The sequence below is a fragment of the Ochotona curzoniae genome, unplaced genomic scaffold, assembly GCF_017591425.1.
Source record: "Ochotona curzoniae isolate NIBS_2020 unplaced genomic scaffold, NIBS_Ocur_1.0 contig_2723, whole genome shotgun sequence".
Taxonomy (NCBI): domain Eukaryota; kingdom Metazoa; phylum Chordata; class Mammalia; order Lagomorpha; family Ochotonidae; genus Ochotona; species Ochotona curzoniae.
The window spans coordinates 16,176,336-16,196,696 of record NW_024465573.1 but is presented as its reverse complement, the minus strand read 5'-3'; the positions used below and the strand labels follow the sequence as shown (position 1 = coordinate 16,196,696).

General features: G+C 41.2%; 1 protein-coding gene across 1 annotated transcript in view; it reads right to left on the bottom strand.

The window, feature by feature from the left end:
* The window catches only part of DDX10 (DEAD-box helicase 10), a 192,767-nt gene that overhangs the window by 153,741 nt on the left and 18,665 nt on the right, over nt 1–20,361 (bottom strand). Inside the window, exons 7-9 of the mRNA XM_040976900.1 lie at nt 17,005–17,131; nt 14,834–14,996; nt 13,803–13,887 (exon numbers count right to left, since the gene is read on the bottom strand). Of these exons, the coding sequence (XP_040832834.1) occupies nt 13,803–13,887; nt 14,834–14,996; nt 17,005–17,131 (375 nt within the window). The remainder of the gene's footprint in view (nt 1–13,802; nt 13,888–14,833; nt 14,997–17,004; nt 17,132–20,361) is intronic.

Below are 20,361 nucleotides of genomic sequence, written 5' to 3'. Positions count from 1 at the left end.
ATCTGAAGACAAACTTTAAATAATCACAATAATAAGCTCAAGGCACTCCCCACAGGATTCATGCTATAATACTTGTGGGGTAAACCTTTTAAATTAATCAAATGAGCTATTTACTAAGAAACTTTGTATCAAGCATACACTGAAAAACTCAAAGAAAATCCCTGTCTTCAGTGATCTGAAACCCCAGTAAACTGGAAAGGACAGACACACACAAAAGCAAGAGGCTGAAGAGCACAATCTCAGAATAACGTCAAAACACAGTCACAAGAAACCTTGTGATTGCTACGAAGCCAGGCCCGGCATGGCACAGGGAAATTCAGACGGTCTTGAAGACTGACACAAAAGGAGAGAGGAGAAGTTGTCCTGACGCAGAATGGCATGAAAAAAGAAGCAGAAGCCAGAAACCACAAAACGAATTTAGCAAAGAACAAACCAAAAGAGTAGCAATGTCAAAGCTAGCATGCAGAAGTGGACAGTAGGAAAATCTGCCAGAAGGGTGCAGGATTGTCCACCTTGCGTAAGACCCTGCACGCCTCAACCAGAGATGAATGCCACTGTATGCAGGCAGACTCGTCACTGAATGAAGGAGAGAAACACTGGTTTGATTACTGACACTAGTGTCACTCTTCATTGTAAAGACTGAAGGACAATCTTTACATTAACTGTAAGACATAATTTTTATGTATAAGGTGAAATTCCAAGCCAACTTCATTTACATCCCAAAAAGCTTACTTTTTAAAATTTATTTATTTTTTTATTGGAAAGGCAAAATTAGAGAGAGCAAGAGAGAGAGGGAGACAGAGAGATCTTCCATCTGCTGGTTAACTCACCAAATGGTTGCAATGGCTGGATTGGGCCAGTCTAAACCTAGAAGTCAGGAGCTACCTCTAGGTCTCCCACACAGCAGGGGCCCAAAAACTCGAGTCATTCTCGGCTGCTTTTCGAGGTCATAGGATATTTTTGGATCTTAGGTAGAGCAGCTGGGACTCAAACTAGCAACCATACGGACTGCTGGTGATGCAGGTGAGAGTCAGCTCGCTATGCCACCATGTCAACCACACACAAAAAAAGTATTGATCCACACATAATTATTAGAAAAGCATAAAAAGAAAAAATTCAAATGCATTAAGCTTTCTTGGGTTCCCTCATCAAAGCCTTATTAAAGGGCCACTGCACACCAGGCATTGAAACAACGGTAAAACAGACATGATTCTGGCTACTACAACATTCAAGACACTTAGCAATAGACACTAACACCAGCAAGAACAAAGGGCTTTGGGTGTTTCAGTAAACACACAACAAACATTACGTATGAATGACAGAGCGCTGCAGTAAACAGAAATCTACAAGAGAAGACAACTTTCCGACAGAACAAGTGAACTGAGACTTCAAGCAAACTTCAAATGCACCTATCCTTAGGTGTAAAATCCTGGGTGGGAGAGTCAAGCTTTCCACGGACAGAAGGCAGCCTTTGGGAATTCACTGGATACTTTCATCTCCTTCAGGTCTGTTTGCATTTTCTTATCAATAGGGGTAAGAAAAAACACTGAGTATGTAAACAATTTTTAGTATCTATTTCATAACTGAAAAAATCAAATACTTTCCTCATTGTATTTTAACACAGAACAAGACTCAATTTTTTACCTTCATTTATTACAAAGAAGTAACAATGCAAAACTTTGTCCTAAACATTATTCAAGTAAGCTACCTCCCCACCATGAAGTAAAAACAAAGCAGCAAAGCGAAACCCCAGGCAAATAGGGCATCGAGAACCTTCGCAACTTCTGAGGCAACAAGGCCTCACACCAAGGAGAGGCTAAAGGTGAAAGACGTCAGGAATTAGTCCACAGTGATCACTAAGCAGTACACTGAACAAAATGCCTACAGGACAGCCAGCTCCTGAGGGGAAGCTAAACACAAAGGCTTCTAAATAGAAAGGCTTGTTCCGTGTGGCCCACACAGAAATAATGAGAAAGCAGTGTCTGAAGGAGGGTCAACCCTTTTAATATTCCATATCCAAATCCGAGACAGCCCACAAGACTGCACAGGCAGGAACTGAGGTAAAGAAGTAAGAAATCAGTTCAAAGACATGTTCAATAAGCGCTCTCTTATCTTCCCACTGACTCATAAGCAAGAAGAATAAGGCTAGTACACGCAGCTATCTCATCAACCCATTCACGTGTCCAGGAGAACCTGGGAGAAACAGCCACAATTAAAATCACTTCTGAAAGGGCCATGGCTGAAACTTTTAACACTATAGCTGACAGAAAAAAATAATGAGATTACAAAAACTTTATGGAAAATTGAAATTTAAAGTGCAATTTTGGGGCCATTGCGGTGAGTCAAAAAAGCTAATCCTCCTCTCAGTAGCACCAGCATCTCATCTGGGCGCCAGTTCGTGTCCTGGCTGCTCCACTTCCCATCTAGCTCCCCACGCATGGCCTGGGAAAGCAACGGAGAACAGCCCAAGTCCTTGGGCCCCTGCACCCACGTGGGAGACCCAGAGGAGGATCCCGGCTCCTGGCTTTGGATCAGCTCAGCTCTGGCCACACAGCCATTTGGGGAATGAATCAATCAATGAAAGATATCTCTGTCTCTCCTCCTCTCTGTAAAATTGCCTTTTTGGGGGGAGGCCGAGTTAGAGAAGAAAGATAAAAAAAATCTTTAAAACAAATTAAGTACAATATTGAGGGGGGGAAATTTTTAACATATACAAAATACATGAGAAAAACTAATACATTTCAAATTTTCAGAGCAACACACACATCTCATACATTTTTTAGAAAAAGACTTCATTTATTTATTTATTTGGAAGGCAGAGTTAAAGAAAGAGAGAAATCTTCCATCCACTGGGTCACTCTCCAGATGGTCATAATTGCCAGTACTGAGTCAGCTCAAAGCCAAAAACCAGGAGCTTCTTCTGGGTCTCCCTTATAGAAGCAATGGCCAAGGATTTGTGCCATCCTCGTCTGTTTTCCAAGACAGGGAACTAGATCAGAAGTAGAGCAGGCAAGACTTGAGTCACTACCCACTTGGGATGCCTACACTACAGAGAGCAGCTTTACCCAATATGCCACAGCACCAGCCCCACCTCCTACTTTTAATTCCATATTGCCACGAACTTTATGAAGCACCCTCAAATATAAAAGATTATACTGTAATACCAAGAAAAATATTGCCAATGAAAAATAGTATTCAAACTCAAGCATCTTTTACAAGATTACCACTGGCCATTTTACCTATTTTATGTTAAACACATCTTAAACCTGAAACTACGTAAAGCATAAATTATCTCCCACACACCAACACTGTTTCTAGCAAGCTTTTATTTCAAGACTAAAAAGCACTTCTGAAAACGCTCAAGCACTGTTTTTATCCATAATGCTTGCCAGAAAAAGGTCTGCTTACCATGAGCCGGTTTTTAGATTTCAAAGGCACGATGAGAGATCTGAGGCTAAATATACGTGTAAGAGAAGTAAAACACCATACATGCAGACCTCGAGGCCCCACATGCAAAGCCCTGCATCTGAAACAAAGCCTTGCTTTCATCACCAGTGTTCCCATCACATTATATTTATGCAGTTCTTCCAAGAGTGACAGAGAACTTCTCTGTATGTTAATTTGCCAAGCATTGTGCCAGTATTGTGGCGCAGCAGGTTAAAACCATCACCTGCAATGCTGCTATCCGTATGGTAGCAGGTTCAAGTCTTAACTCCTCGACTTCCACTACATCTCCCTGCTGATGCACCTGGAGAAACAGCCAAAGATGGCCCCCATTCTTGAATCCCAAAAGCCACATTAAAGATGGAGACCCAGGGCCCGGCGCCGTGACCTAACGGCTAAAGTCCTTGCCTTGAACACAACAGGATTCCATATGGGTGCCAGTTATAATCCCGGCAGCTCTCTTTCCCATCCAGCTCCCTGTTTGTGGCCTGAGAAGGCAGTCAAGGACGGCCCAATGCTTTGGGACCCTGCACTCACATGGGAGACCGGAGGAGGTTCCTGGCTCCTGGCTTCGGACCGGCATAGTATGGGCCGTTGCGCTCACTTGGGGAGTGAATCATTGGACAAAAGATCTTCCTCTCTATCTCTCCTCCTCTCTGTATATCTGACTTGGTAATAAAAATAAATAAACCTTTAAAAAAAAAAAGATGGAGAGCCAGTCAGAGCTCCAGGCTCCTGGCCTCAGCCAGGTCCAGCTCCAGATGTGGCAGCTACTTAGATACCAGTAAATGGCAGATCTCTGTCTCTGAAACTCTTTCAAATAAATAAATCTTTTTAAAAATGTCAATCTTAAGAGTGACCAGTAAAGAGAGAAAATAAATACTGAGGCTGCAAGGTGGCATAGATATAAAGCCTCAGCCAGCAATACCAGTATGCCTATGGGGCTGGCTCGTATCTCAGCTGCTCCACGTTCCACCCGGCTTCTGTGTCTTCTTTGATCATTCTTACCTCATTAAACACGCACTCTAACACTACCAGTATCAGTGTACTTCCTTTTCTGGACCAGTAAATTTGGAGTCTGAGAAACCTAACATTCTTTAACAGCTATTTAATATTTGCTAAGTAAACAACTACAAATGGGCACTAGAAGTAACAACAGCAAATGAAGCACTACATTTGGACTCAAAAGAACTAGTCACTAGTATAACTTTGGATAAGATGCTTTAGCAGGATCCCTTCACGTCTCTTACCCATAATGCAACTGCATAAGATGATCTAGCTGCCCTGAGAAAGTAAACAAATCTGCAGCACGGATTACTTGTGAACTAGTTACTGTTCACAGTACAAGCATCATCAAGAGAAGAAACTGAGATGTTAGCTGGTTACATTCTGCGTGTCTACAGAACACTGGGAGACTACAAACTGAGGGAAAAGCTGTCTGTAGCCCAAGATCTCAGAAATACCAACCAGCGATATCAGAAGGTCTCCACTGGAAAACGAAGTTTACCAGCAAATAACCAAAAAGAAACCAAGCTGCATAACATGCACTTAATTAGCAAACTAATTAAGAACAAGGATTCATGGTAGAAACAACTGAACTGTCCACTCTATCAGTTCTGTTGTAAGCAGAAAAAGAAGCAGTTTAGCCTCTTTGACAGATTTTAAGACTTAACAGATTCAGACTATAAAGAAACCTTAAAATCAGTACTGGTTCTACCTAAGATTATGCTTTCAGAACACAGCTCAGGCTTAGGTATGCTTAACCCCATTTTACATGGCAAGAAACTGGAAGCTAAAGAAGTTAAACATGGTCCACAGTACACAGCTATTAACTGACAAGATTCAGCTCAAGCCTAAGTCCAGTGAAATTTTTAAAGACCACTTGCACCATTCTGGAATATGTTCCTCTCACAACCCAAAAAAACAAGGAAAATGCATGTATCGTTAGCTCACCTTCATGACAAAATGACAGCAAATTTAAATACAAACATCTACATTTTTTCTCCAAATACCTAACTCAGGCAGTCAGGAAGTCCCACACTGAAACAGCAACTATTACACTCCATTAAATAAAACAGGTGGAGTTGAGGACAGTGGTAAAAATGAGTCAGAAAGATCTCAAAAGTTTCCTAATGAGAAAACCTCATTCAAAAGGTTATCTTACAGGTAGGTGAGGCCTTTAATGCACTCAAATATTTATTGGGTTTTGGGAAGCAAACAGCTGACCCACTATGCGTACAGCCCCTTTGTGGTACAAGAGAAAGAAACAGGAAAGAAAACCTGCAAAACAGCTAGACGGCCTGGTCTCCCAGGGAACATACTAATGCCAGCTCTGGAAACCCAACGTGGCATCTGCCAGCAGGACAGTCATCAGCTACGTGAGGTTTTCAAGAAATTGTGCCAAGGTAAGTTACAATATACAACCTGTGGACAGAGTACATCTCTCTGATGAGTTTTAGAACTGAACATATTAATGATCATCTGTGTGATATGCTTCACATATCATTTGGGGTCTTCTGTACTTATCTAAGCCAGCACATACTAATGGCAAGAACAGGGGCCTGGTCCCATTGCCTAACAGCTAAAGTCCTTGTCTTGAACGTGCTGGGATCCCATATGGGTGCCAGTTCTAATCCCTACAGCCGCACTTCCCATCCAGCTCCCTGCCCGTGGCCCGGGAAGGCAGTCGAGGACGGCCCAAAGCCTTGGGACTCTGCACCTGTGTGGGAGACCTGGAGGAAGTTTCTGGCTCCTGGCTTCGGATCGGCTTAGCACCGGCCATTGCAGCCACTTGGGGAGTGAATCATGGGACGGAGGATCCTTCTCTCTGTCTCTCCTCCTCTCTGTATATCTGACTTTGTAATGAAAATAAAATAAATCTTAAAAAAATAAAACTAAATGGCAAGAACACACCCTAGTCCAAGATTTATTCCTGCTTCACTTACACCTTCAGACTACTTTTCCCTTGAAATCATTAGTAAGGTTTAATATTGAATATGGTAGACAGTTTCTCAAAAGGCTTCCAACAATCCACACCTACTGGTACTCACATCTCCTGTGAGCCTTCCACACGCCAAACAGAGCTGATGTGTACAGAATAACCGAGCGCTACAGATAACACAGAAAGGCAGCACTGTGACTTCCAAGCGAACCAACAGGCGGAAGAGACATTTCCGTCTCCCTCCATCTGTCACTGTCTTTCAAATAAGTAAATGTTTAAAAAAAAAAAAAGAAAGAAAGCAGAGATAGAGACTGAGAGAGACAACACAAAATCAGTATGGAGCACTGGTAAGAAGGATCAGAAAAAGGTAGGCTGGATGTACAGCACAGGCCCAAGAAGTCAGTGTCTTCTGCAGGGTAAAACACGAGGCCTAAGGAAGGTGACAGGTCCTGTCTGTTTTAAAGGGGTCTCTACCTGCTAACCAGCAGCCGGGAGAGCCACAGCAGTGGGAAAGCACCTGGGAAACAGGAAATTTCTAAGAACTTCAGCACCCTATCCACCGCCTCATTTTCTGCCTGTTCCTCACCAAGTCAAAATGCAACACAAGAGTTTTTTTGACCCTTTTATTAAGCCTTCCAATCCAAGGTATCGAAGGCGCCAGAATGCCCGCTAGGGAAGCATCTGCCTCCTGGGAGAAGCAGAATGAAGAGAGGGTCTTCCCAACCAACACACAACAGGATGCCCAGGATCACTAGCCACCAGCAAAAAGCAAATGAAAAACCACAATGAGGTTGCACCTCACCCCAGTCAGAATGTTTACTATTGAAAAAGCAAAAAACAATAATGCTGGCAAGGATGAGGGAGGAAGGACACCCCACTCCACTGTTCGTAAGAATGTAAACTGATTAAAAAAAAAACTATTATGGAAAACAATATGAAAATTCCTCGGAAATCTGAAAATAGACCTACCATATGATCTGCAAATTTACCCAAAGGGAATGCAACCAGCATAGGTAACAGTCAACTCCTAATTGGCAAGATTTGGAAACAACCCAGGTGCCCATCAACCAGATGACTGGATAAGCCATTGTGGTGTGTACATACATACACAAATGGGACACTGCTCAGGTATAGAACCAGGATAAAATCTTTTCACAACAAAATGGATGTAAGTGGAGATGATTATGCTGACTGAACTCAGCCAGTCCAAAAAGTCAAATGTTTTCCCTGATTTTTGGTAACTAATACACAAAGTAAAAAAGATAAAAAAAAAAAAAAAACAGAAAGATAAGAACAAAATTGAAATGTTCAGTTCATTACTGCTTATAGCCTTTGTCTAAAATCCTGAGGAACACTGGTTTTTCTACTTGCTGAATTCTTTACTTAGCACAGGGCTAAGCTTTAAATATAAGCAAATTGAGGGCCCAGCATAATAGCTCAGTGACTAAATCCTCACTTTGCACATGCCAGGATCCCTTACTGGCACAGGTTCAAGTCCTGGCTGCTCCACTTCCCATCCAGCTCCCTGCCTATGACCTGGGAAAGAAGCAGAGGATGGCCCAACGCCTTAGGACCCTGCACCCACATGGGAAACCTGAAAGAAACTGCAGGCTCCTGGCTTCAGATCAGCTCATCTCTGGCCGTTGCAGCCATTTGGGAAGTGAAGCAGGGTTTGGGAGACCTTTCTCTCTGCCTCTCCTTTGTAAATTTGCTTTTCCAATAAAAATAAATAAACCTTAAAAAAGGGGGGGGGGGAGGAGTTGTCAACCTGAAAGCTTTGTAAAAAGGAAAATGAGGGCCCAGTACAGTAGCCTAGTGGCTAAAGTCCTCACCTTGCACACTTGGGATCCCACATGAGTGCCGGTTAATATCCCAGCTGTTCCACTTCCTTTCCAGCTTCCTGCCTGTGGCCTCGGAAAGCAGTAGAGCATAGTCCAAAGTCTTGGGACACTGCACCCATGTGGAAAACCCAGAAGCAGCACCTAGTTCCTGGCTTCAGATCAGCTCAGCTCCGCAGTTACAGATATTTGGGGAGTGAGCCAGCGCTTGGAAGATCTTTTCCTCTGTCTCTCCTTCACTCTGTAAATCTGACTTTCCAATAAGAAAGAAAGAAAGAAAGAAAGGAAGAAAGAAAGGAAGAAAGAAAGGAAGAAAGAAAGGAAGAAAGGAAGAAAGAAAGAAAGAAAGAAAGAAAGAAAGAAAGAAAGAAAGAGAGAAAGAAAGAGAGAAAGAAAGAAAGAAAGAAAGAAAGAGAGAAAGAAAGAAAGAGAGAAAGAAAGAAAGAAAGAAAGAAAGAAAGAGAGAGAGAAAGAAAGAAAGAAAGAGGGAAAGAGAGAAAGAAAGAAAGGAAAGAGAGAAAGAGAGAAAGAAAGAGAGAAAGAAAGAAAGAAGAAAGAAAAGAAGAGAAGAAGAAAGAAAGAAGGAAGGAAGGAAGGAAGGAAGGAAGGAAGGAAGGAAGGAAGGAAGGAAGGAAGGAAGGAAGGAAAAGGAAGGAAGGAAGGATAGGAAGGAAGAAAGAAGAAAGAAAGAAGAAAGGAAGAAGAAGGAAGGAAGGAAGGAAGGAAGGAAGGAGGAAGGAAGGAAGGAAGGAAGGAAGGAAGGAAGAAAGAAGAAGAAGAAGAAAGAAAGAAAGAAAGAGAGAGAGAAAGAAAGAGAGAGAAAGAGAGAAAGAAAGAGAGAGAGAAAGAAAGAGAGAAAGAAAGAAAGAAAGAGAGAGAAAGAAAGAAAGAAAAAATTAGAAAGGAAGGAGGAGGGAGGGTAGGAGTAAGAGATGGAGGGAGGGCATTTATGCTCTTAAAAGTATAAATTAAATACATGAACCATGCCCACATCAAACCAAATTCTTCAAAATTTTAAAAAGAGAAAGGTTCTAAAATCTAAACCAAAACAATAAAAGAAATACAAACATTCATTAATTAAGATCAGATCCCACAGCTAAGATAGACACAGTAAGCTTTGGTAAGTTAATGCTCAAGGAAATTGTCTTCCCACTGTTTTATTTCAACTTACAAACCACCCAAAGATATATTACTTAAAAATTCTCACTGACTCCTTAAAATGCTGGCATTCTCCACCAACAAACTATAAACTCTCGCCAAGTTATCAGAAATTCTGTTTGCAGCTTCCTGTTTGCTGTCCTTAGGATCAACACCAGTCATATGCAACTGAAAGCTTTGGCCTCTGCTGCCCCCTCGTGGAACAACTTCGCTTACTTTCCTGAATTTCTCATAATTTCTGAGAGCAACAAAGTGCAGCCAAGAAACAGAGCGACACACAAATATTGCTGAGATTATTTTCCTTATATTCTACTATTCTGGAAAAGAATAGAATCATGAGTAAATTCCCATAGCACTTGAAATATAAAGAGTATCTGATTTGTGCCTACTTTCAGCTCCCAAATTTTTAGCTTTCAACTAGGCATTAAACAACAAATTGGTAATAACAGTTTAGTTTTCTGAATACCACCTTAAGACATAAACAGACTACTTGCAAGTGATATAACTTATCACTCGTCAGAATATACAAAGTTAAATCCATGTCCCTTGCCCACTTGTCTAAAAGGGCGATCACATTATTATATAACGCAATGGCTAAGAAAATAGAGGAAGATTTCTGAAATGCTACAATAGATCAAGAGTTTCAGACAGAGGAATAAATTAAGACAGAATAAGTACTTAATGCATCAAGTACCTGAATCATCATTTTGCTTTAGGAAGTCTCTCAACCTTGGTTACTTTGCTAATAAATTTATTTTTCTATATTCAGACTTCACAAGTTCAATGAAAAAAGCAAGCGCTATCTGGCAACTTGGCTTTTATTACAACCTGACACACAAGTTGTAATTACTACCAAATCTCAATTTAGCCTTTGTTCAACTCAATTATTCAGTCTCATGGCCATGAAACTTTCTAATTATCTCTAAGCCCATTCAATGGCAACTTTTAAACTACCAGAGAAAAAGTAAGCATTATATACACCAAACTTTACACTGAGTACATATAGAAAATAATCAATTCAAAATATACTTAACTGGTTACCAAATATAAGTTTAGTACTTTGACTGATTCTGGGCCCATCATGATGAATCAGTAACTAAAATCCTTGCCTTGCTTGTGCCAGGATCCCATATTACCATAGGTTCGTGTCCCGGCTGCTCCACTTCCCATCCAGCTCCCTGCTTGTGGCCTGGGAAAGCAGTCGAGGGTGGGACCCTGCACCCACATGGCAGACCCAGTAATAGCCCTTGCTCCTGGCTTCAAATCAGCTCAGCTCTGGCCATTGTGAGGGAATGAACCAGTGGATGGAAGCTCTTTTTTTTTGTCTTCTCTGTAAATCTGCCTTTACAATCAAAACAAATAAATCTTTAAACATACATATTTTTTTCAAATTTGCATTCTCTCTAGACAAAGTCCCTGGATGCTGTCCTCAAGCTTCTTTCTGCATGGTGCTAAGATGCGACTGAATGCTCACTGTAAACGTGCTCAGTCATGAACTGCGTTCAGTTTTCACCTTTCCAGAACCACGAGCTCCAAGATATTTCCACTTCAGGGACCATCTGACATTATCCTAAGATGTCGGGAGACTTTGAAACACCATTAGTCACGTATTATAAGGCTGTAAATCTGCTCTGCCCACACCCACGCTGCTTGCACCTCCAGAAGACACGGGAGCCCCCAGCCTAATACGCTTGAGACACCTGAACTACGCAGAAGCCGCAGGACCACAAAAGGCAGAGGTGTGCACGGGCCCACGTATTCACATACCACAAGCTTACTGAGAATTAAAGAGATTCACTCTACCAACCACCACTGACAACATCGTCCAAGATCTCTGTGGATAATAATCCAAAACATACTCAATACGCTAACCACACCTGAGACACTGCACATCTTTATCAATGGAAGGCAAATAGGCTGCCACTCTTTTCATGCTCCAAGTTACACAGATAACAAAAGGAAACAGAATCTTTGTACACAACGCCATACACAGAATCTACCAATTCTAATTCTATTACTGGTTCAAAATATGGCGATTAAGCCTTACTTTTAAAACTTCTAGCACAAAAAAACTCCTGTTATAATTGTCTGTCATCATTCTTCTACTTCCTTCCCTTTTAAAATTAAGAGGAAAACTACATCTAAGTGAGGACATTTGCATTACAATCATGTTAAAACAGCCCACAATAAATGTTTAAACCAATTCAACACCTTTAAATCATCAGACAATTAAACACTCATTTTATGAAAATCAGACAAAAACAAAGAGTTCTACTTCTTGTACAGTTACAGGAGAGCATAAAAAAGTCAACAAAAACATGTTTTATTTTTTCTTTTAAAGACATCTAAAATCTACAAATAGATAGAAACGTAAAAACTACACTTAGGGACCGACACTATGGCACAACAAGTTAAACTGCTGCTTGCTTTCCCTGCTTGTGGCCTGGGAAAGCAGTCAAGGACGACCCAAAGCCTTGGGACCCTGCACCCATGTGGGATACCCGGAAGAAGTTCCTGGATCCTGGCTCGGATTGGCATAGCATCGGCCATTGCGCTCACTTGGGAAGTGAATTATCAGACGGAAGATCTTCCTCTCTGTCTCTCCTCCTCTCTGCATATCTGACTTTCCAATAAATGAATAAATCTTCAAAAAAAAAAAGCTATAAAAAAAAACTGCTGCTTGCAATACTGGCATCCCCTATCAAAGTGTAATTTGAGATCAGCCACTTCACTTCATATCCGGTTCCTTAATATAATTTAGAAAGCACAAGAGGCTAGCCCAAGTCCTTGCTCCCCTGTCACGCACACGGAACACGTGGGGATGGAGTTTCTGTCTCCTGGCTTCCTCTCGGCCCAGCCCTACCCCTTGTAGCTATTTGGATGGGAGATGACTCAATCAATCCTCTGTGTTCATCAAATAAATTTTAATTAAAAAAAAAAAACTGAACCTCAAAGTGACTGCCTAGACAAGGCAGAATTAGAGCAAACTTTAACCCCTGAAGTGGTGGGCAAGTGGGAAAGCTCATCTGCCAGACAGGCACAATCCTTGCTTAGAGGGAAATTAAACATTTGAGGCCAAAAAAGTATACCATCCCCAGAAAAGATTTAAGCTGTAGCTTGAAACAAGAAGCAACACAGTTGGTTCAATTAGTCCAATACTGATCCACATTGTCAGGAGCCAGTGATTCAGAGCACCCATCTGTGCCTGATCACAATTAAACAAAACTTGGATGTGATGAATATTCAGTTGACTTCCAGTTCTTAACCACCACAAACACCACCAGCAAGACAAGCATCTTTACTAAAACTCTTCATCTTATTAAGATTAGTGTCCAGATGACCAATTTCTGGATGCAGAATTAATGATGTAAAAGAAAGAGCTCTAAGGCTTTTGGCAACTATTAACCAGTCAAAATCCCACCAGTACCATACAGTTCCCAGCTGCTCTGTAACCTCTGACACGGACAATCATGCAAGCCTCTGCGCTCAGACACCTCTCTGTGCCTTTGGTCTCGAAGGGCTGTGCTTGCTGTCTTTTCTAAACAGTCACCACAGCTCCGAACAAACACAGGGTACTTCTCGGGGAAATGAGGAGAGAAGGCCAAGGAAAGAAGAGGGAGTACCTGGGAATGGCCACCAGCAAAGCCTCCAATTTTTGTTAGGAAGAAAGGGGGAAGGAATTATGACAGCAAACCACCCTGCATCCTAGCAGAGCCTCTACCAAAGAGAACGCAAGATGTCCCCTCAGGCAGCCAGACTGCCTGGGCTTCAGGCTGGCTCAGGAGCATTCAACATTCCAAAGCCTGAGTTCCCACCTGAGAACAGAGGCCACCAGGTTCAGTGAGATAACAGTGAGCAGTTTTGTGAACAGTTAGTAAAATGAAAAACAAACTAAAAACAAAAACATGTAAGATTTATTAATTTTTCTGGACACTAGTGCAATTTTTTTAAAATACTTATCTGTTTTGATTGTAAAGGCAGATTTACAGAGAGAAGGAAAGACAGAAAGATTTTTCATCCACTGGCTCACTCCCCAAGTGGGCATGGCAGCCAGAGCTGAGCCAATCTAAAGTCAGGAGCCAGGAATCTCCTCCAGGTCTCCCATGTGCGACTAGGATCCCAAGGTTTTGGTCTTTTCTCTACTGCCACAAGCAGGGAGCTGGATGGGAAATGAATCGCCAGGACACAAACCAGCATCCATGTAAGATCCTAACATGTGCAAGGCTAGGATTTTAGCCACTGAGCCATCACACCAGCCCAGTGATACAACCTATAACCGCTGAAAGGCTGTTTTCAACCCATATACCACAAGACGCCAAAACCACATTTACATACCAGAATGTCTCTGTTCTTTGAGTAGGGGCAACATGCTTTATTATTAGGAGAACACCAAAAGCAAGAAAATGAACCTTCACACTCACCTGGCTGTTCTACCTGCTCTGTGAATATACGTGTTGGCATCCTCTGGACAGTCAAACTGAAGAACCCAATTCACAGCCGGAAAATCTATAAAAAAGGAATTTTAAGTTAAGAAAAAACAGTTGAAGATCTTCCCTGCCTTACTGTTTTCATTTTAAAATATTGCCTGCCAGGGTTTTCGACCACATCAAGCTGACAGATATCAATTGGTAAAATTAATTGCATGAGCCAAAAAGTAATAAAAACTATTCTTTGACAAAGTAAACCTAAATTAATGACAGTATTTGAACGTGAAGCTTATATGACACAAAGGAGACAGATTATTCTATGTCAGACACATAATGAAACACCCTTGTATCTAACAACCTCGAAGAGCCACTTTTCATGGAGTTCCAGTGAACTGCAAAACTGGTTTCTATATTTAACTGAAGGTTTACTTTTCTGCTATTCTCACTCCTGTTTAAATTAATGTTGTCTTCCCAGTACCCTCCCTCTGTTTTTTAGTAGGAAACACTCCATATATAAACATCTGACTATCGTAGGAGCCATTCATTATCGGAGAATCCTGCTTTTTCAACCTCTTAAGTAACTTTAGTCAATCATGGATTTTGCTACAAAAATTTCAGATCAACTTCACTCCAAAGGACCACTTAAAACCCACACTAGAAAATAATGATGCAAGCATCAAAACTATCACTAAGTCATACACAGCTATTCACAAGGTTACATTTGAGTATGAGGAGGAAGAACCAAGAAAAATGGAATAAAGCTCTCAGGATTTGAAGAAATCAGGCATTTTTCATGCTTTAATATTCCTCTGATGATTCAAATGCCCTAAAATTCAAGGCTGTAATTATCATGAAATTAAGGGCAGAAAAATTGCAAATATTACAAAAAGTTTCACTGACAAACTCTTAATGTTAATCAACTATTACCAATTTATTTGAATATATCAGACTTTAACAAGATAAACCTTACAAGCAAATTATGTTTCCCATGATCATATAAATTTTTCCCTAAGAAGTTTCTTCACCTAGGCCCCTGGCAGCAATATCAGTAGCAAACAGCACTGCAGCTTTCTTGCGGACAAACTCATTATAGACTTCCATTCTTCTCATCTGTTGCTGTCGGCCATGGAGGGCAAGGATGGAGATGCCAGGACGCAGCCGACAGAACACTCGATACAGATACTGAACCTGGACATGGACAGGAAAAGCAGCTTCTTACTTCCAAATGCCAACACTAAAGTTTACAACAAAAATGTTCAAGGAGCACAAATGCCACCAATAAAAATTTATTTTAACAAAATGTGACTATGAGAAAGGCAAATGCAGTCTAGAGTCACGGTCTTCAATTCTGCTCACATATTCTAGAAGATAACTTCCAAATGTTCTTACATTTAAATTAACAGTTAAAATCCGTCCAAATTTGCATAGTTTGAACAACAGAATTTCTGACAATGTTATTTTAAACTTTATCAATATAGCCAATGGATTCTAAACAGCATAATTATCTGAAACCTCATCCAAACAACCAAAAAGCATGAAGAAACTCCTTTCCTTTCTTCATTTAACTCTTATTTCTATTTCCTGTCACCAGAAAACAACATAAGAACTTCTGAGTCTGGAAGTCTTTCACTGGTCATATTAACATGCCATGTGGTAGAAAATTATCAATTACCCATTCAGAAGCTATACTAACTTCTCACACTGACCAAGTATTTTATATGGTATAGAGCCAAGCATACAAGAGATGTTAGAACTAGACAAACAAGTGCTAGCTAGACATAAGTATTGCTAAGTACAGCACAATCTATCGCACTACAGGGAACAGATTGTTTTCATTTCTCTTTAGTTTAAGTGCTCTTATAAGAATACAAAGCACTGCCTCACTGAAGCCAAACTCATTTTATTCCTACTTATTTTTTGTTTTGATAAACACAGCAAAGGAACTTAAAGATAGTTTAACTCTGAATTGTTATAAATTCATGCCTAAATTAATCACAATAAATGCCTAAATCACTAAATAAATGCCTAAATCACTAAATAAAAATGCCTAAATTAATCACTATCAAATATCACCTAAAATCTGAAATAATCAGCCAATAGTCCCACTAAAATCTTTCAAGTTAAGAATGGGAAACGACCAGGGGCACACAGTAACAATTACTGGGGCCAATGACTTTCTCAATAGCAATGCTCCAGTGCCAGGAAGATTCTCCTGAGTGAGGACAAAGCACCAGTAAGCGAAAAGCTCAGGGGACCAATACTTTGCTTTCTTAAACACAGAAAGAACATCATCACAAAAGGAGAGATGGGAAAGGAAAGCCCACAGACCCCAGATGCCCTGGGACTCATCAACCTCAACAACAGAGCTTATGACAATTAAGTTTAAATTCAGTTCTGAAAACCTTCCCATGCTCTGCATCTCTTTAAAATTAACACTGACCTTAAATTTCTGCTGTTTAGTAACAGGTGCAAGACCTCAGAGGACTGAAAACATGTAGGTCCCTTTTCTGTATGGGGCTTAATTTAATTAGAAATCTTCAGGTTTAACACTTACCATAATCCTACAGAACCCCAAATATTTCCCCAGTTAGAATGAAGGAATACAGGACAGGCATTCCAGACAGATTAGCATGGCAAAGAGGCACGGAAATAAGTGGTGCATTCAGTTTCATATTAACAGTGGAGAAGGCAGATGGTGAGGGCCACTATCTTTCCGACATCATTAGCACATAAGACAATACTGAACAGACATACTTTCTGCCCTTGTGGAGTTCTACAGGCTCATCCACACAATGTCTTCCCACAAACCAGAGTTTCCTCATCTACAGATCCCTGACCACAACTACCACTGCATTTCTCACACAATTATTACTTTTTCTCTTATAAACACAAGCCATATACTTTATTTCTTGATTTGTCATAGCTCTTTTATTTTGATATTCATTATAAAGGTGAATGGACTGCAGACCATGTCAGCATCCAATATGGATGGAGAGGGTAGGGATGACAGAGGACCAGGAAGAAGGAGTCAGGGAGCGAAGGGGAAAAGATGGATGAGATAAATGTTTCAGATTTTCCTCCTATATGGGGGCAGGAGGGTCTGGTTATAATCAAATTATTAATCTAGCTGAAATTTATTTGAAGAAGGATAGTTCAACAGGAATTAATTTAAAAAAAAAAAAAAAGCAGTACCTACCTCTTTGCAACTGGAGAAAAATACAATACTCTTCTTCTTCAGGTGGCTTCTCAAAAAGGAGTACAGCACACTTATTTTTTGCGGCAGCTCACACACTATATAGTTTTGTTCCAAAGTGGCAGGAGTGCTTGTTAGAATTAAAAAGGAAGAAAAATTAAAACTATGCCAAGCAAACAAAAAGTTTATTTATGGCATATCTGAAAAATACACAAAAAGATCTTCCCTACTGTCCTTTCAGAAGTGAATACAATGCATCACTCTAAAGAGAGAAATGGCTGAACAGGGCACAACTGACCGAACTTCAGTTTTTTGGGATATGAAAAGAAAAAAGGACCACATTTTCAGGGTTCTGGCTGATTAAGATTTTCAGTAAAGAAGTGAAAATACAACAAAACCTCCATGGTACTGAGACACTAGTGCAGACAGCCATGTGAGGAGCCACCTGCCACCTGTGAGCCACCAACTTACATCCACCAAGGAAGGAATTACCGTTTGTAGTTTCCGTTGAGAGGGAATGCCCCGGTCACCCACTGACTTTTACTTTGACCTGGGGAACTGTCAGGTCTGAGCAACTACTAAGCATGGGGCGGGGAAGCTGTGTCAGTTCTCTCCCCTTTGCCACCTCGACAGAGAACCATTCTTGGCAGTGAGAATCATGCAACTTGCCTCTGTTCCTCTCCTATCAACATCACAGTCAGAAATTAGGGCACCGCATGAGGCAAAGGACAAATTCTCAGCATCCTGCAAACTGTGCGAGTTTAGGAGCATCAGCCCCAGAGCTACACTCATGAACTCTACACGAGCCAGGAGGATTTACCAGAGATGCTGGGGTCAACATGAGAAGCAGCCCATAGGAAAGTTTGCTCCCATCCTGGGATACCTGAGAAACAACCCCACTACAGTCTGCAGCACCATGACTATTAGTTCTACATTTCTCAATGTCACTGTAACCTACCACCTCTCTGGGCTCACCCCCTACAGAGCAGAAATCCCTGTACCTCACAGTCACACTGTAGGACTGGAGCAGAAACCTAGCCCCAAGTCCTACAATGCTTACACTAGGCGGCTATAAGCCAAAGCACTTGGACTCCCTTAGCAGGACCTGAGGACCACAGTCACAGAGCCACAGCACTGAGTGCCACAAGCCCTGCAATCTCTCAGGTTTACCTGCTGGAACAACAGAACAGCCATTTTCGTCTTCCTCAGCACCAAAAACAAGACCCTGGCTATCACAATACCAGAGAGACAGAGACTGAACTGGACCAGAGACACACATCCTAGAAACCCATATTCTTCTCAATATGTCACTGTCATCCCTACAAACTGAAGAACAGAACAGTGCCACATATACACAAATGACATTATAAAGACAAAAGAAATCACTCAGATATACTCCAAGGCTCACCCAGAATGAAAGCCAAAGCAACAAGCCAAATGATATTCTGCATTCCAGCTAAACAATAAAGCTTTTTCCAATAAAACACACTGCACAAAGAAGGAGGGATGATTGCACCACACGTGCAAATGTTAATGTTGGAGCACAGGAAGAAACAAGAAAGCAAGAAGCCACCTAAAAGAACACAACAATCCTCCAGCATTAAGCCCCAACTACAGAAATCTACAAAACAACAGATACAGGACTCAAAATCATTATAAGGATACTCAGCAAGATGCAAGAGAATACACACAGATTAAAGAAAAAATAAATGAGTGACATAAATGAAAATACTAAGGAGATAGGACTCAGTATGAAGAACTAGATGGAAATATTGAAGATAGAATCTTTCATCAGGGCCCACGATAATGGTTCAATGGCTAAGAACCTCATCTTGCAAGCAATGGGATCCCATATGGGCACCAGGTCATGTCCCAGCTGCTCCACTTCCCATCCAGCTTCCTGCTTGTGGCCTGGGAAAGCAGTGGAGGACGACCCAAAGCCTTGGACCCCTGCACCCACATGGGAGATGTAGAAGAAGCTCCTGGCTTCTGGCTTCAGGTCGGCTTAGCTCTGGCCACTGTGGCCATTTGGGGAATGAACTCCCCTCAGGAGACACAGAAGGAACTCTACGATCCTGGCTTCACATTTCTCTGTCCCTCTCCAACTTTCAAATAATTAAATAAATCTTCAAATAAATAAATCTTAAAAGAAAAAAAAAAGAGCAGCGCCCTCTGATGTAAAAAACACCTAAACATAATGCATAATGACCCTCCCACCAGCCCTGTAAACCATGGTCTTTTTTGCTGTTGAAAAAATCATGTGAACGTTGGAAATACATAAAATGAACCTAGAACACCAGAAACAAAAAGTGCACCAAGCTGTGCCTGAAGTATTCAGTAAACAGTTTAAAGCTTCTCCTACTAGCCAAGTTTGAGAAGGCACAAGTACTAAATCTAATGATTTCTGCAGTGAGACCTTAAGCCTTAGGCCTAAACATGCTGGCCCTTGAACCCAACATTCAAAATTATGTATCCCATACACCCTAGAGGAATATATCAACTCCTAAACTGAACACACTCAAGGGGAAATGATGGAAGGTAAGCAGGCAACAGTAAGCAGGAAGGTGACAGAACTGAGAAGAGAGGCTGGCCGTCTCACAGGCTCCCTAAGAGAGGGGCTGTAGTAAATAGAGTCTTGCAGCTAGACCCAAAGAAGGCTAAGCCTAGTGCATAAAGGCTGCATTCCAAGACCGAGAACAAATCTGATCAAAAGCAGCCTAGAGACCAATTATAGGCTAGAACAGAAAGTAACCTGCTCCTGTATCACTTTTACAGGAAGGAAAAAAAAACTCACAAAGAAAACAATCTTATAAAATGTATCATCAAAAGAACAAGAGACCTGTCTGATTTTAAAAGTAGTAATGGTTCCAAGAGCACCACAGATTCCTTTGAAGAAGGGAAGGAAACTACTAAGACGGCCTTAAAAGAAAAATGCAAGGGCCTGGCTTGGTAGCCTAGCAGCTAAAGTCCTCTCTGTGAATGCTTCGGGATCCCATATGGGCCCAGTTTATATCCCAGCAGCCCCACTTTCGATCCAGCTCCCTGCTTGCAGCTTGGGAAAGCAGTAGAAGACGGCCCAAAGCCTTGAGACCCTGCAACCGCGTGGGAGACACGGAAGAGTAGCTGGGCTCCTGGCTTCAGATCAGCTCAGCAGCTCTGGCCATTGTGGCCACTTGGGGAGTGAATTAACAGATGGAAGATCTTCCTCTCTGTCTCTCCTCCTTTATATATATAGGACTCCTTTATATATATATCTGACTTTGCAATAAAATAAATCTTAAAAAAATATATATATATATGAAATAACGAGAATTCAAGAAAAGCCAAAACAATTTTACTAACAAATATGGTCTAAAATGA